This window comes from Haliotis asinina, chromosome 13 (genome assembly GCF_037392515.1).
Source record: "Haliotis asinina isolate JCU_RB_2024 chromosome 13, JCU_Hal_asi_v2, whole genome shotgun sequence".
Taxonomy (NCBI): Eukaryota; Metazoa; Mollusca; class Gastropoda; order Lepetellida; family Haliotidae; genus Haliotis; species Haliotis asinina.
In genome coordinates, this window is record NC_090292.1 from 8,100,755 (window position 1) to 8,117,848 (window position 17,094).

General features: G+C 40.6%; 1 protein-coding gene across 2 annotated transcripts in view; it reads left to right on the forward strand.

The window, feature by feature from the left end:
- The first annotated feature begins 265 nt into the window (after nucleotides 1–265).
- The window catches only part of LOC137259203 (superkiller complex protein 8-like), a 440,560-nt gene continuing 423,731 nt past the window's right edge, over nucleotides 266–17,094 (forward strand). Inside the window, exons 1-11 of one of the 2 annotated variants that reach the window (XM_067796804.1) lie at nucleotides 266–374; nucleotides 1,025–1,052; nucleotides 4,106–4,211; nucleotides 4,677–4,762; nucleotides 5,033–5,119; nucleotides 5,502–5,650; nucleotides 10,072–10,165; nucleotides 11,501–11,594; nucleotides 13,243–13,335; nucleotides 14,029–14,107; nucleotides 14,809–16,535. In XM_067796804.1, coding sequence (XP_067652905.1) covers nucleotides 366–374; nucleotides 1,025–1,052; nucleotides 4,106–4,211; nucleotides 4,677–4,762; nucleotides 5,033–5,119; nucleotides 5,502–5,650; nucleotides 10,072–10,165; nucleotides 11,501–11,594; nucleotides 13,243–13,335; nucleotides 14,029–14,107; nucleotides 14,809–14,898 — 915 coding nt within the window. In that variant the 5' untranslated portion in view covers nucleotides 266–365 and the 3' untranslated portion in view covers nucleotides 14,899–16,535. Of the gene's footprint in view, nucleotides 375–1,024; nucleotides 1,053–4,105; nucleotides 4,212–4,676; nucleotides 4,763–5,032; nucleotides 5,120–5,501; nucleotides 5,651–10,071; nucleotides 10,166–11,500; nucleotides 11,595–13,242; nucleotides 13,336–14,028; nucleotides 14,108–14,808; nucleotides 16,536–17,094 lie in introns of those variants that run through there. The other variant, XM_067796805.1, reaches the window with a different exon arrangement.

Consider the following 17,094-nt stretch of genomic DNA (forward strand, 5'->3'; position numbering starts at 1 on the left):
TATACAGATCCTTCGACACAGAAATAATAACCTCTAAATTATTTTGAATCTCGTTCGTTCAGAATCAGTAATACAGATATTATAAATTATTGATCGGTAAAAGGAAACGAAAATCTATTCAGTACAAATTGATTTAACCGAAATTTGTTTTCAGGTTCTAAAATTGCATTTTTTTAATATTTCTGTATTTGTCCTAACAATACAGAATATTATCTATTTTATTCAAAAGATAACACTTTTGAATATAATCTGAATCCGTATTTTCATTTGACAAAGTTTACAGTTAATCCGCGCCGGACAGGTGCTTTTCCAACGCGACAGTGACAACAACGCTGGGTTCGAAGGATTTACTTTAAAACTTCAAGATGAGTATGGTGAGGCTTCTAAATTCAATGCGTATTTGAGATAAGTTGTACGTCAAGTACGCAGGTTTTCTGTGTCAAGGCAAACAGTGTTAAAGACAACTTCATCTTAAACTTGTTAAAGTAACACAAGCCATCGTCTGAGTATTTACTCTGTGTGGCACAACCGAAACCATTTGAATGGGAAAGTCACAATGAGACCTCAGATAACACACATTGCAGAAACAAATTTCACAAGCAATAATTTTATTCTCAAATTTGATCTTGACAATTTGATCCATCTGTCAACCATCAGACACTCAACTTTGTCTACAGGCTGCAATGACTACAGGTTGTAAACCCATGACATGACATTTATACAAGTAATGTGGCTTTAGACACAGTGTTGAAATCTGTACAGTCCAATGAACTTGGATTACAGTGAGACAACTATAACCCAGATCGTGTTCTGCCATATGCATACCAAAACATCATAATCATAATTTTTAGACACATTCGTCAGTCCGAGACGTAACGTGTACGCAAGATGGCCTATCGTCTAACTGTTCCTGAAGAGTATTTTCCCGTTGCAGGGGATATTGATGACATGTCTTCTTCTTGTATTTGCTTTGAGTGTAAACGAAAATTCAAAATGTATCTCACTGTTCTCATTTCTTTTTCAGTACTCAATCATATTCAAGCAAGAACAAGGTATGTCACATGTACAATTTATTTTATTTTGTATACTATGACACAAGTGATTGATCATATATAATGATCAGTTATATCTCGTAAAATTTGGTTTTCATAAGTACAGCAAGCTCTCTAGAAACTTCTTGAAAAATGGTGTCAGTTCCTGTGTTGATACACAAAGGTAGATAATTCTCAAGTACTCTTGCGCAGTTTGGTAGCCATGCTGAAGAGACAGGTTCGATTTCAAATCTGGATACAATGTGTGAAGCCTATTGCTGGTGGTCGCCCATTGATATTTATAGAATATTACTAGCGCTGCCTTGACTAGTCGCTCAAACTCTGGTTGTCCCACACCTCAGTGAAAACAACCCTGGCAACTTTCTACAGTCCGTTTGATTCCATTTGAGACCGATGAATTGCTCACTAACACAAACAAAATCAGATAATTGCAACAAAACCAAATTTTGCACAGCCACATGAATTCGACAGCCCAACATGTGTCTCATAATTTGGGACACCCGAGTAAAAAATTTGTATAACAAACGATCATCATTTTTTTGTCACCTTTCGCTATTTTGTACGAGGGGGACCTCTTACTAGTAGAACAGCCAGATAGGCAAGGTGCACATGTGAAATTGACACGTGTGATTTGCTCGGCAAACCAGACATTCATGATTGCAGTACCTGAAACAATGAGATTATCACACAACGCTAAGTCAATTATTTGCAAAGTATTTAACTTCTCTAAAAACGAAAGTGAAAGGGAATGCCTCATTATGCTTTGACAAATTATCATTTACAAACTGCACATGCTGTTGGGATGACGGAAGGGAAGTAAAAAACTATCTTGAAAAACTGTACCGATTCAACCTGCACAGACACAACTGAGGGAACCGTCTCAAAACCCAATCAATGTGAGAAAGTCGATTCATTTCAACAACAGCTGGTTAGAAACGCCATTAAGTCCCTATATAAACAAAATACCTTTGTCTCTCTGCATTTTCTGAAAAAGCATATGGAGATTGGGTCATTTCAAAATATCATTATGGAAGTTGCTTCACAAATTTGGTTTCTGTTACAAAAAAGTAGGCTCAGAAAATAGACATGCACCGTGCGAGGGGTCTGATATTGTTCGACTAAGAAACCAGTACTTACGCACAATTCGAAAGAAACGTACAGAGGGTTACGAGCCTGTATATTTGGACAAAATGCTTCCCATACCATGGGGACACAATGGTTCGCTAGCTCCTCTTTAGAGTCCTGTGCCAGAAAATTACCACTTGGCAAGGGAGAGCGACTGATTGTGCTCCATGCTTGTTGCAAGAGTCGGGGATTCCTACCTGGCTGCTCCCTAGTCTTCAAGGCAAAATCTAAAGATAACCGAGACTATCATACCGAAATGAACGGGATGGTTTTCTTGGAATGGGTACCAAATCAGTTGGTACCAGCACTGCCCCCCCAAAAGTCTGATTGTCATGGATAACGCTCCATATCATGGTGCTCAAGTACCTAATACAAAGGCCCCAACATCTAACAGTAAGAAGGGGGACATGATAGAATGGTTGCAAAACAAAGCAATATCGTATCCAGAAAAAGCAACCAAACCTTTTCTGTATGACATCATAAAGTCAAATAAAACCACACCTGTCTTTAAGGTTGATGAGTACTTTACAGAACATGGTCATTCAGTTTTGCGATTGCCACCCTATCATTGCGATTTAAACCCAATAGAACTCATTTGGGGTATCATGAAATCGGATGTTGGCAGGCAAAATGTAACAGGCAAATTTCAGGATGTACAGACGATTGTTCAACAGTCAATAGACACCATCACGCAGGAAACATGGCAAAAGTGCTTTGAGAAAGTTGAAAATGAAATAGAAAGACATTATTGAGAACAAAATGGACTGGACCATGCCACCATCAAGCCAATTGTCATCAGGATAGACTCTGACGACGACACCAATTCAGACAACAGCGTCTTCTGAAAGTGGCAACACTGACTCCTATTGAACATCTCAAGTGGTAACCAGATAACGGTTTTTGAGATGACCCCATCTTCACAACACACACTTGTTGATTACCTGGCTGTTCTACCAGCAAGTGCCCCCGCTTGTACAAAATAGCGAAAGGTGACAAGAAAAAGATGATCATTTGTTAAACAACTTTTTTATTCGGGTGTCCCAAATTATGAGAGACATCATCAGAGTTGGTCTGTCGAATTCATGTGGCTGTGTAAAATTTGGTTTTGTGGTTTTGTTGCAATTATTAGATTTTGTGTTAGTGAGCAATTCATCGGTCTCAAATGGAATCAAACGGACTGTACATCTCCTGATACATGACAAATGCCCAGGGGCCAATAGCTGAGGGTAAGATGCCTACAAGGAAATATTTTCAGGAAGTGTTTCAGGAAAAGATTTGTTCTGATTTATGTTGAAATTTTCACCTCTTGGGATTCTGAATAGTATCATCTTTCTCCAGGTGCCTCATAAGAGGAAATAACATGGATGAGGCAATGAGGCAGACATGATAAGAGAATTTCTTCCTGCATGGATAAATCTTTTTGATGTCAGTCACTAGATTGTATAGTCCAGACTCAGTGTTTGTACTGTGTTCCACACAAAAGCTGGAATGTGCAGAATTTCATGATTCTCGCTTAAGTGTGAAAATACTGAATATCGTGCATTTGAATTGTGAAAAAGGTTTCATTTGGAACCTCTAACCAATTAGAATCAAGCATTCATGCTAGAATTTGAAAAATTTAAATATGGTTAGTTTTTCATCCCTTGGTTGTTGTGTTTCCCATGTCACAAATTTAAAACGAAAAAAGATGGGTTTTGGCAGTGTGTGGGCTTGAGGCTAGAAATGAGCCTCTGAGAACAGCCACATTAGAAACTGCGATCCATCAGAAATGCACTGGAAATCAGTTTCATGAGTTGTTCATCAAAACCTGAATGTACGTATGTCTTTAGCTTTGATATTATGTTACCATAATGCAGTGTTTTCATCCTACCACAATTTTTATATGATAAAGGTGAGTTGTCTGCACCTGGCACTGTGGTTGTTTGCAGCCCATGAAGACAGCATATGGAGCTGTGCCTGGGGGCGGAGTGAACGGGACGGCACAGAAAATATTGTGACAGGTGCTCTAGATGACACTGTCAAAGTGTGGAAGTGGTAAGTCTTTGGCAACCTATGCTTGTCGAAGAGGTGAATTATGGGATCTAGTGACAGATCATGGATTTTGTTGATGCAGTCTTGTTGTACAAGACGACTAACGGGATTGGGTAGACAGGCTCACTGACTTGGTTTATCATTGGATTGTCTGGTCCAGACGCGATTATTTACAGACCACCACCATATGGCTGAAATATTGCTGAATGCTGTGTAAAGCTGAACTCTCTCAGGTTTTGACTCAGTCGTTATATTTCTGTTGCCTAGATGAGGCTCATGATGTCAATCACCGGTCATCAAATGGGTAAAACAAATGCAGTTTTATTTCCAGAAAGAGCTCTCTTGCACTCTCTCCCTTTCTTTCTCACTATCCTTTTCTCTCTCTCTCTCACTTTCTCACTTTCTCACTCTCACTCTTCCTCTGTCTCACTCACTCACTCACTCACTCACTCGCTGTGGATGTTCCAGGTCAGATGACAAGCTGGAACTGCGACACACCCTGGAAGGACATCAGCTTGGCGTCCTGTCTGTTGACATCAGTCCAGGGGGCACATGTATCCTTCACTGCCATGGTTGATATTCTGCCTCAATGCTGGATTCCTCCAAAAGATCTTCATGCTACAACTTTTCATAGTCAAACTTTTCATGACTGATAAAAAGTCAGACCCCGATTTTTCTGAATAAGCAAAAGTCTGGGTTTGGACTTAAGTGAGAGTTTTAATTCAAATTTAGGAAAACATTGGAAAATGCATGTCCCAGAATGAACTGAAATCGATATTAATCTTAAATTTTTTTTTTTAAAAATGTTCCTGAACTGTGCTTAGTAGCAGCTTCCAGCAGTCTGGATGGCCACATGAAGATTTGGGACCTGGAGTCGGGAAAACTTGCCAAGGGTATTGATGCCGGACCAGGTGAGTGAATACGTCACTCGAGACAAGGGCTAGGAGGGTGAATATGTAGGTTTAGACAAGGGCCAGGTGGGTGAATATGTAGTTCTAGACAAGGGTCAGGGGGTGAATTTGTAACTCTAGACAAGACCCAGTGGGTGAATACGTAGCTCTAGACAAGGGCCAGGTGGGTGAATATGTAGCACGTGACAAGACTATGAACACCAATCCGGCGGGGATGAATATTAGTATGATTTATCAGATGCATTAGGTATAAATTTCACACACACCCCACCACCCCACCTTTCCATTATCAATCATTAATTGATCACTGATATTATTTTGAAATAGCACATGTGAAGATGTAAAAGGTTTTCAGTGGTGATCCATTTGTTGTTATCAACAGTGGATGCATGGACTGTGGCCCTTTCACCAGACAACAGGTTCATAGCATCTGGTAGTCACACGGGCAAGATCAACTTGTTTGGAGTAGACTCCGGGAGGAAGGAGACGTCCCTGGACACCAGGTGCAAATTCACACTCAGCATTGCATACGTAAGTACAGGTGTCCCTGGTCCATGGTTAGAATACATCTTGAGCACACTGTTGCTAGCTACATGCTTATCATCGCATATGTAACTGCAAGTTTGAAATTTCCCAATTTGTTAGAATGAGGGACTGAGTTGGTTTTTACAATGCTTTTAGCAATATTCCAGCAATATCACCTCCGGTCACACCAGAAATGGCCTTCACACATTGTTCCCATGTGGAGAATCAAACTCGGGTCTTGATCATCATGAGCGAACACTTTAACCACAGAGTGTATGAAAATATGGCCTGGAAAAGGGAACTAAGGAAACTATCCAAATATTTTTCCGTATAACCCTATCAAAGACACTCAGTTTGGAAGCCAGGATAAAATTTATGATTTTTCCTTATCCTGACTCATGATAATTGCTTATCTCCTCTTCCCTGGCGAAGGTAGTGGAACACCTGAAATCCCTTGAAGTTCCCTTCGAAAACGAAACAGACGTAAAATACACTCACCCATGTCTAGCCTCCCTTTTCCTGGGCCTAGGCCATGTCACTCTCTCCTTATCGCCCAACGTGGGCGTTTGGAGGCACCTGAGGGTCCCGATATGGCGATAAGTTCTTTCTTTATTTTGGTCTTTAAACTAAATTCTGCTCGTATACGGTATTTGGATTTGTACATGCATTATATGTTATCAAATTTGTCATAATTATGTCTTATTTCTTCAATTGAGACGTAGTCTCAGTTGATGAAACCGTGTCTGCTATGTAGATTGCAGCAGTTGGCTGTTGATCCTCATTCAATTTGCCCGACGTGCAAACCCATATGTTCTTCTAAGAATCGTTGTATATTTTGCATAGAATTGTCTGATCCAGAATTTACTCTCTATACATGGTCTGTTTACAGACGTGCTAGAGACAAGCAACGTCAGCTTGCATTAGTCATGTCCAAATCAAGTGATCTAAATTCGAATAATTTGTTAACTACGTCTGCTGAGATTCATTCCTGTGAAATGTCTGGCGTTTCTCCGGGGCTATGTCTGGGGTCCGGCGTGTCATCCCCTGTATCTCAGAAGAGATCTTCCTCAGAAGCAAGGCCGTCTCAACCGTAAAAGACTGGGTCATCGAAGACGTAATCATTTTCTTCGAAGTCATTACAGAGTCATCATTCTTCAATACAGAAATCTTTTAGAGAAGAAATCGTCCCTCTACATGACTCATCTTCACCGAACCGCCGTTGATTCTACACAATGAGGTAGATATCAACCAACGCAGTCATCGGACGACGTCATCTAGATCTACCCCGACAGCATCTTCTACACCTCTCAACTCGGAGGAAAATTGTCAGACAACGCAGACTTTGTCAACAGTAGACAATTTTACAGCTCAACCATCGCAAGCATGGCAGCAATTCGACCCAGGCGCCTTCATGCGAATCAGACAGACAACTCAACAGTGGCCCTTTACAGAAACAAACAGGGTTCAACATCGCCATCTCTTCTACACCTGACATTTCAACTCTTCGATCTAGTCGACAGTGCGAATCTCCAAGTAAAAGCATGTCACATACCAGGAGCTTGCAACAGAATGGCAGATGCCTTATCTCGTCCTCTTTGTCTATCACCAAGAGAGTGGATGCTGCATCAGGAGGCATTTCAACTAATGAGCCAGACATTCGGATTGCCCCAAGTAGACGTATTTGCAACAAGGTTCAACAAACAGACAACAACGTTTGCATCACTAGTACTGGATCCGTTAGCCTGGGCAACAGATGCTCTCAGCATCCCACGGGAAGGACTGAACGCATTCCCATTTCCCCCTCCAGTGCTGCTACCAAAAGTCATCTAGAAAATAAAACAGACCAAAAGGCTACAACTGACTGGCCAACGAGACATTGGTTTCCAACACTCATAGAAGAGTTAGGACAACCAGTACTACAACTACCAGATTGGAAAAATCTTCTCGTTCACCCACACACGAAACAGGCGCACAGACACCCATCTGTATTCCAACTTCACGTGTGGAGCGTATTAAAAACTGTTCAAAACACAGAGGATACTCGGTGATAGCAGCTAAAGCAGTTACTTTATCCTGGAAATCCACTTGCACCCTTTATGATGTCAAGTGGAAGCGATTTGAGACAATGGAAGAAAGGTTTCACGGATATGAAGGCTACATATCCGCAGACAGCAGAATGTCTATGTCACCTACAGCAGTCCAGAGGTCTGAAAGGTTCTACAATATCTACATATCTAGCAGCTCTTAGCTCATTCGTCACCATGGAAACAGGCACCAAGTTGACTAAAGTACCTGAGTTACTTGCTTTGTTATACTCCGTCAAGTTAGAAGATCAACAGCGTAGATTTAGAGCTCCAGCATGGAATCTGAACATCGTACTTCAACATCTCACAAGTGATGCGTACGAACCGCTTGATCAGACCTCAATCGAACTGCTAACTCAGAAGACGCTGATTTTAGTTGCCTAGGCTACAGCTGCACGAATGTCAGAAATGCAAATTAACCGCACAAGTTCTGATGCAAATAATCAACAGCCAGTGATGGGATTTTTTCTTTTGAAAAATCAATTGCCAGGTCAACCGGATAGACAATTTCACATACCGGCATTATCTTCAATATTAGGACCACCGGATACTCAAGATTTATCATTATGTCCAGCGAGAGCCTTAAAGATATACATCGCACGTACCAAGTGTAGAAGGCAATGGTTCAAACGAAGTTAGAGCCTTGGCTTCTACACTAGCACTACATGGGAATTGCTCGCTATCAACTATAATGGAGGACTGCTTTTGGAAGTCAAACACGGTGTTTGCCAACCATTATCTACGAGACATAGCCACAGAGGACGTCTCTGGCGTTCATAATTTTTTGGCCACTTGTCGTTGCTCAGCAACTAACAGTTCCCCGAAGACATTGAGTTCACTCACCTGTTTTACCACGTGACTTGTGGAAGCCAGATGCTCTGTGGAGTATAATGGTGGAAAGTCCATGCACGTGTCTTGATTAGGACTCTGTACTCGTAATGTAGATACTTGTACATGAAGAAGGGTCGCAACTAGTCTTGATTTCAATATCTCGACAATTAGTTGTAGTTGCAGGACGCTAGTGACTTTCAAAGTCACACATTCCAGTCAACGAAATCTTCGGCTGAAGACAAGTTCAACTGGATGTGATCCCCCAGAATCTGCAATGAATATTAGAAGAGCAAGACCATATTATCGCCATTACAAGTTCCCGTTTGTGGGGGGGGAAAATTATTGGACGTATTTTTGACAGCCAGCAGAATCCAACCTGGCCTGACCCACCGCCGTTTCCGTCATATTCTGTAAGGCATTAGCATGAGTCAGGATGAGAAAAAATATGTAATTTTCTTAATTAAATTGATATTTTATACTTATCCTGAGTCGTGACAAAAGCCCTCCCAACCGCCGCCCTGCACAGGCATGCTGAATTCCTATATTCTCGTGTCGGGCGATATACAAGGAGAGAGTAACAAGCATGGCCGGTCACATGACCTAGGTGCAGGAAAAGGGAGGCTACACATGGATTAGTGTATTTTACATCTGCTTCTTTTAAAAGGGAACTTGAAGGGATTTCAGGTGTTCCACTACCTTCGCCAGGGAAGAGGAGATAAGCAATTAGCTTGAGCCAGAATAAGTATAAAATATCAATTTTATTCAGAAAATTACATTTAGGGCTGGTCATCGATATGGATCATGAAAATCAATAATTGTAAAGTAAACGTTATTATCATGACATATTTATATAGCGCACATATCCATGAAACTAGTGCTTGCTCAAGGTGCTGGTATTTGTTTCCCTAGATCATTGGATATCAATGTCACATCGTAGTATCACTCTCAACTCCCTGGGAAGTGTGCAGCTCTTGCTGCCACTTGGTGCACAGAGTTTAATGTGGGTCTCATCCTAATAAGGTTCCCATTCACAGATTTGTTGACTGGGACACATAATCACAGTACTTAGTCCAAGTTTACTGTACATTGCTGTACCCGCAGCCAGGTTTTTGCACATATTCATGTGGCCACCAAATGATCATATACCAATGGATTCAGGGGTTCTTGTAAGTGCACATTGTTGCGTAGTGCACGCTAGTGGTTGTGACAAAAAGCAGAGTCTACACACAGACAAGTTTAATCCTGTCATGGTGAGTTTGATCACAACACCTCAACCTTGCTGGATTACTTGCCTGGCACTATAGCCAGGTTGCCCACCACGTCCCCAAATACCAACTGATTATCAATTAATATCAGAGAAAAAATGCCTGAGAATGTCTGAATTACGGTAATTACTGGTGAGTGGTGACATTTTTATGAATGAGAACAGCATCTTGAACATACATTTGAAAGAGCCCATCATTTAAAACGTAAATTCTTGCTAAATACTGATGAGATTCATGCATGTTTCAGAGCCCTGATGGGAGATTTATAGCATCCGGAGCTCTAGACGGAATTGTCAACATCTTTGACATCACAACAGGAAAACTGATCCACACACTAGAAGGTAATATCCAACTGTATCCAGGGCTGTATTTAGTGATCTGTTACGTGCACTGGTGCAACTCAGTGTTACAAAATGCAAGATGAGTCTAACTTCAACAAGGTGCAAGTTAGTAAATGAACAATCAACAATAAATGTGCCATTATAGGCATAAATATATGAGGTGGTTTGACTTCTAAATTGTGAATAGCTATGGCACTGTAACACTGCTATTCATAAACACGCTACATGTGGCAGCTCTTGTAAATAGGGATCAGTTGTGACTCCGCGTTTCATGGGTACTACATCACTGAAAATGAGATATGTTTATGTGCTTCGTTATCTCTCACATTTTAACACCCTACTCAGCAACTGGAATTTGGCTGGTGCACCTAGGTTTTTATGTTGGGTTGCCCTTAGTGCAAGTAGGCTAACATTTTTTAAATCAAGTCCCGGTATGTGTCTACTATGAAGCAGTCAGAACACCAGTAATGTACACTGAAGGGGCCCCTCTTCCCACTTGTACAATATCATTGCGGGATACTCTGACCAATCTTCAATTTTCAATTAATCAAAAGAGCAGTCATATACCATATAAACCTAAAGTGTGCTTCTCACTATACATTAGGTTATCTCTTGTTTTCCCAGAATAACTGCATTTGAGGTTTTTTGTTTTGGAGTAGGACTGCTTCCCAGATTTTACTTTTCGTTCGTTTATATGGTATATGACTGCTCTTCTGATTAATTGAAATAATTGAAGATTGGTCAGAGTATTCCGCAACGATATTGTACAAGTGGGAAGAGGGGCCCCTTCAGTGTACATTCCTGGAGTTTACTTTTCCTATCTTTATATGAACATCAAGATTCAAATGATCCATGAGTGTTTGAAATGAATTGAAGAATATTGTTCAAGATTATAGTCAGAATACATAGGTTTTCCGATGCAGGATTGGAACCGCAATTCTCACACGTAGGTAGACTTTCTACCGCACGACCACCGGGCCGACAAAGGTGGAGGAGTTAAATTATCTAATTATAGTTACTGTCATTACATTGATTTTACGCTCTCTTCAGTTATTGTTATGTAGCGTCATTAAATGATCATCTACATTGTAATTACCCATCATTGACGGTATATATGATAGAGAAAAGACTTCTTCTCGGTTTTGGTATGCAATGTGAAATCATCGGGGTCGGGAAATCCCTCACCTTCCGGTTTTACATTGTCTACCAAAACCTCGGAGGCGTGTTTTCTCTTATACTTAAACCAGTCCCTCTCCCCACTTGGATAATGTCTTCAGGACATGGCTTGAGGTATTCAAAACCAATGTAGAAGTCACGTGACATCTTATCTTCCAGGTCACGCTATGCCTATCAGGTCTCTGTGCTTCTCTCCCGACTCCCAGCTACTGGTGACTGCATCAGATGATGGAAATATCAAGATATATGATGTGTGAGTATGCAGGCCTACCAGACGGTCCGTGTGAGTATGCAGGCCTACCAGACGGTCCGTGTGAGTATGCAGGCCTACCAGACGGTCCGTGTGAGTATGCAGGCCTACCAGACGGTCCGTGTGAGTATGCAGGCCTACCAGATGGTCTGTGTGAGTATGCAGGCCTACCAGATGGTCTGTGTGAGTATGCAGGTCTACCAGATGGTCTGTGTGAGTGAGACAGGATCACTCCCACTTTCGTGGATCGTAAAGACAACTGTGTTGATTGGACGAGGTGACATGTTTCCTTGCTTGTACAGTAGTGACGAAACTGAATTTCCACTACCAGACATGACAAACATTCACTAATGTCAGTATTAAATCTAAGTCTTCATCATTGTCCAGTTGGTATAAAACTGAAACAAAATTCAGCCAGACCACAGGGCTGGTTAGATGGTTAGGCGTAAAACTTGTCAGCCCTGACCAAAACTTGCCCATGCAAGTGACCATCAGCATGTGAATTTGAGAATTTTACAGTCCATACTGAAAGTAACCTGTCCCGGATGGTGGCACAGGCAGGTATTTTCAATGCTGATGTTTCTGATTATTTTTATATATATTGGATGTGATCTTCTTGGTTGCATGTTTGTCAGATCCTGCTTTTGTATTCACCCAAGTATCCAGTCTAAGTAAACTTATCCTCAGTACTTTTCGTTACACTCCACCACTGAGTCTAACAAAACCTTATGGGAGGTCGCGTCAGGTAACCTTTGAGATTGGCCAATCAGAACACAGTTTACCAAATCGCGAAAGTGCACATTCGCACATCCCTTATGAACTTTTTATCTGGAAAAGGTTCGTACCCGAATGATTCCGAATGCTATTTAGCGTACGATCGCTTCCGGATGATGCACACAGCGTACGTACTGCCATGACAACAGTGAGTAAACAGTCGCTGAAAATAGTGTTTATGACAATATTTAAGGATGTTAATTTGCGGAAATATTAGCTAATGGTAACCATGTCAACAGAAGCCCCAAAGCATATATACTGCAGGTCAAATAACTGTGTAATATGCTGTGTAATCTACTAGGTTTTGTTAGACTCAGTGGTGGAGTGTAACGAAATACACTGAGACGAAGTTTACTTAGACTGCCCCAGTATCCATTTTCAGTGAAAATATACCATAATAGATTGATCAGGCCATGCATGGCATTGTGTCAATGGTTTACCTGAATCTTGTTTGTAAGAGTGAACTTAGTGAGAGTTCATCTCAACTCACATTGATCCATGAAGATCTTGGTTGGAATTGATCTTCAGCACCCCATGCTTGTCGTTGTTATGGCTAATTTTGGGATTAGGTGACTTGGTTGATACGTGTCAGTTTTGCAGTTTGGCAGATGGATGCTCATGCTGTTGATCACTGGATTGTCCTGTTTAGAGTCAGTTATTTACAGACCACTGCCATTTAGCTGGAATATTGCCGAGTTGCGACGTAAAACTAAACTCACTCATTCACTTTTTGTGGCTCCAGATACTTCAGTTGTCATATGTGGCTTACAGCTAAAGGATATTAAGTTGCTGACACAGCATAAAACAATATCTGTTTGTTTTTGCTGTATGGTCCAGGGATTGTATTGATTTCATCTTATTATGTCATTATTTGCAGACAACATGCCAACCTAGCAGGGACTCTGTCAGGCCATGGAGACTGGGTGCTCAGTGTTTCCTTCTGTCCAGATAACACCCACTTTGTCTCTGGGTAAGATAGCACCCACTTTATGTAACACCCACTTTTGTCTCAGGATAAAGTGACACCCCCTTGTCTCAGGGTAAGATAACAACACTTCGTCTCAGTATAAGATAACACCCACTTTTTCTCGGGGTAAGGTAACACCCACTTTGTCACATGGTAAGGTAACACAAACTGTGACTCCAGGTAAGGTAGCACTTACTTGGTTTGGAGGTTATAGCCCCACATCAACTGCCAAGCGAAGTACTATGGAGTTATCTCCCTTTTTGTTATCCACCATATCAAGTTGATACACATCTGTAACAACCAGGGGTACCCAAATTTGGGGAAGGGAGACTTGATAGTGGTTGAATCCTGAATTGACTGTTGCACAAAATGTCAGTTTGATCCAGTTTGCTTTTGAAAATCAAAATGTTAGCTGTAGAAAGAAAATCAAAATGTTAGCTGTAGAAAGAAAATCAAAATGTTAGCTGTGCCAATTGAAGCCAACATCTTGTTTGAAGATAACTACTTCACTGTCACCTCCATGACCTGCTAGTCTTGGGATTTAGGGTAGCATAGTGGATAAGGCATTCTCGCATTGCGCTGAAGACCCAAGTTCGAATCACAGCCCCACAGCCCATTTCTGGTATCTCCTTCTGGAGTTTTGCTGAAGATGGCATAAAACCAACTTCACTTACTCACCAGCTGTTCTTCTTCCAGGTCATCTGATAAAACCGTGAAGATCTGGAATGCCGGAACTCGGCAGTGTGTCCACACGTTCTATGAGCATTCTGATCAGGTAAGCAGTGTTACTGAAGATTTCAGTCTGTCTCATCATTACATTATAACTGTATAATCGGCACAATCAAATAACAAACATGAAGATTTTTGTTGATATATTGTTTGCCAAAATTGCCACAACATAAAAAGAAGGGGCATGGAAAATAGATGTTCATTTTGAATGACTCATTCTGCTTTAGCTGTCAGTGTGCAACCTTAGACTGTAACAGACATTTATTCAGTTTAGACATGTTATTTACAACAACTACTAAAGATAGTTTTGAAAAAGAAAAGTGTAAACATTTTTGGTTTGAACTATCCAATTAACCTGTGAAGATTTGGTTGGAATGTGTCTTCAGCAGCCCATGATTGTCCTAAGAGGCGAATAATGCCAGAAAATTCAGCCTCTTTAATATCATTTTCATATCCCATGTGCGAAGAGTGATGCTCATGATATCAACAGCTGGATTATCTGGGTCAGAATGACCTTTTACATATGTCCACAGTATGGCAGGAATACTGCTGAGTTCATCATTTAACAACTAACAAACTAATGGCAGTGTAATGTTTTGTCATGGAATTCACAGTGCTGTGATGGTTTTGTGTAAATTAATTTCTGTAGCCTCAGGCTTTAGAAGTGTAAATCTTCAAGCACAATTACATTATTCCCTCATCAAATCCCTCTAAATCACAATGAAATGTCTGGTATGTTTTTTTCAGGTATGGAGTGCCACCTATAACACTAATGGTTCCAAGATTGTATCCGTCTCGGACGATAAAGCAATACACATCTACGACTGCCCTCTCTGAGGGAGGTCTGCTGTGACAAGACTGATACTCAGTGAAGCCAGTCCTTTTAAATGATTAAAATGTTTGTTGTCCGAAGACAAATGGATTGTACGCCAACTATGACGCTTCATCTTCATCCCTGCATCTCCAAGTGCTTCCCATTACAGGGCTGTATACTGGAAGTAAAAACACACACTTGACTGTATGGGGGTGTGGGAGTGAATTTCATTCCAAAACATAGTCCTTGCTCCGAAAATATTTTGACTGTCCTAACAGGGACTGATGATGTTATATCTCCATGTGGACGAGGGTCAGATGTGCAGAATCTGTGAATATACAGGGTTAGAATTGATCTTCAGGAACTCATGCTTGTCATAAGAGGTGACTATCGGGATCAGATGGTCAGGCGCAGTGACTAGGTTGACACATGTCATCGTATCCTAATAGATTGATGTTCATGGTGTTGATCCCAGGATTGTCTGGTCCAGATTTGATTATGTACAGACCGCTGTCATATGGGTGAAATATTGTTGAGTGTGGCGTTGCACTTACCCTCTGTATCTCTCTCTCCAATGCTTACACTGCTGCTTAGCATTCTGGTGCAATGTGCTGAAACAGTTTTCTAGAAGGGTTTTCTCAAGTTTGGTCAGATTGACACAGTGGATTGTGGATCTTCCTGTCCTTGAAGGAAGAGCATCTTCTCATGTAGTTGAATAGAAGCATTCCAGATCAGAAGTGGTCCTTGAGAACCTGTGCTTGTATGTAAAAGCAACCATATAGATGTTATGGTTCCCACTACTAAGAGTATCTCACAGATTTCATTTGTGCTCATGGATTTGTCTAGACCTGCACAGAAGTAAGTTAATGGCTTCATTTTGTAGCAGGTGTCTATAAAATAGGAATAAATGGTGTCCTACTTCTGTATCATGAAAACATAGTTGTAAAGCAACTAGGGGTGTCACGATACAAGTGCCTCACCATACGATACGTATCTGGTTTCTGAGGTCACAATACAATATGTATCTCCGTACGGCATTTTCAGCATTTTGTGCATAACAAGTAGATATTACCTTGATGGTAAGTTGTCTGATGTTCAAACCGTAGTTCACTGAAAACCTCTTAACAAATAATCCACTTCAAATAATTCCACAATTAATAACTCAGTAGTGTCAGACCTTGCTTGACTTGCCGAAAACTGGGAGTCTTCACATGTACTGAACTCAAAGGAAAGAAGTAGTTTTCTTGATATTATTTAGCTAATGTTAGGTGAGTAATAGATAAAATACAATACAGTGTCCCATGTACATGTAATAGCATATTTAGATTCCCAACCATTCACTTGTTTCATAAATATAGTAATACAGTGGACATGTTTAGTATTCTCTATATGTTACATTACATTTCTACAACAAGTGACATCAGCTGAATCTTGTGTCAAGATTCTCCAGGAAATCTTAGTTGTTACTCAATATTTCTGTTGCTGATGATTCCTGGTGTAAAATTTCCTTCAGACTCAAGCCAAATTGTATCAGCATCTTCCAGAATAGTGGGATTCTGCCTGGAGAGAAAGGCCATTGTGGGGTGTGAAACTCACGCAAGTCACATGTTGAAACCATCCACTGTACATAATACTGTAAATAAATATATTTTACATTTCATATTTTTGTTTTCATTGCCCTGAACACAAATATAGGTGTGTCTTAATCAGTTAACTAATGAATGCAAGTATTGAAATAATTTTACAGAAGACAGTTAATACATTTATCTCCAGCCAATACATTTTCTAAGGGTATATATTTGACCATGTGAGTGACTACGGGAATCATTTCAAAATAATTTACAATTGTGGTAGCTAGAAAATGGCTGCATAGTTCATGATCTAACTTCTGTAGATCAGGCGACCCATTTATCTAACACTAAATGTGATTGGTCTAGAGAATGCTCTCAGTGACCTAATTGAATTTGTTGCACGTTTGCTTTTCAAAAGAAGAATTAGAAATACCCCTGTGCTCATTGCATGAAGAACATACAGAGAAGACACTAGAACTGATTCTGACATTGCCTGTTTTTCTGATGCAGATGGCAGTGCACTAAAGGTGTCAAACGTAGCCAACGCGCAATTTGCTTTTGCACATGTTTAATTCTACCTCACTACAAGTAATTGATTGATTACATTATTTTAACACCTTACCTCAGTTTCCTATTTTTAATACAGGG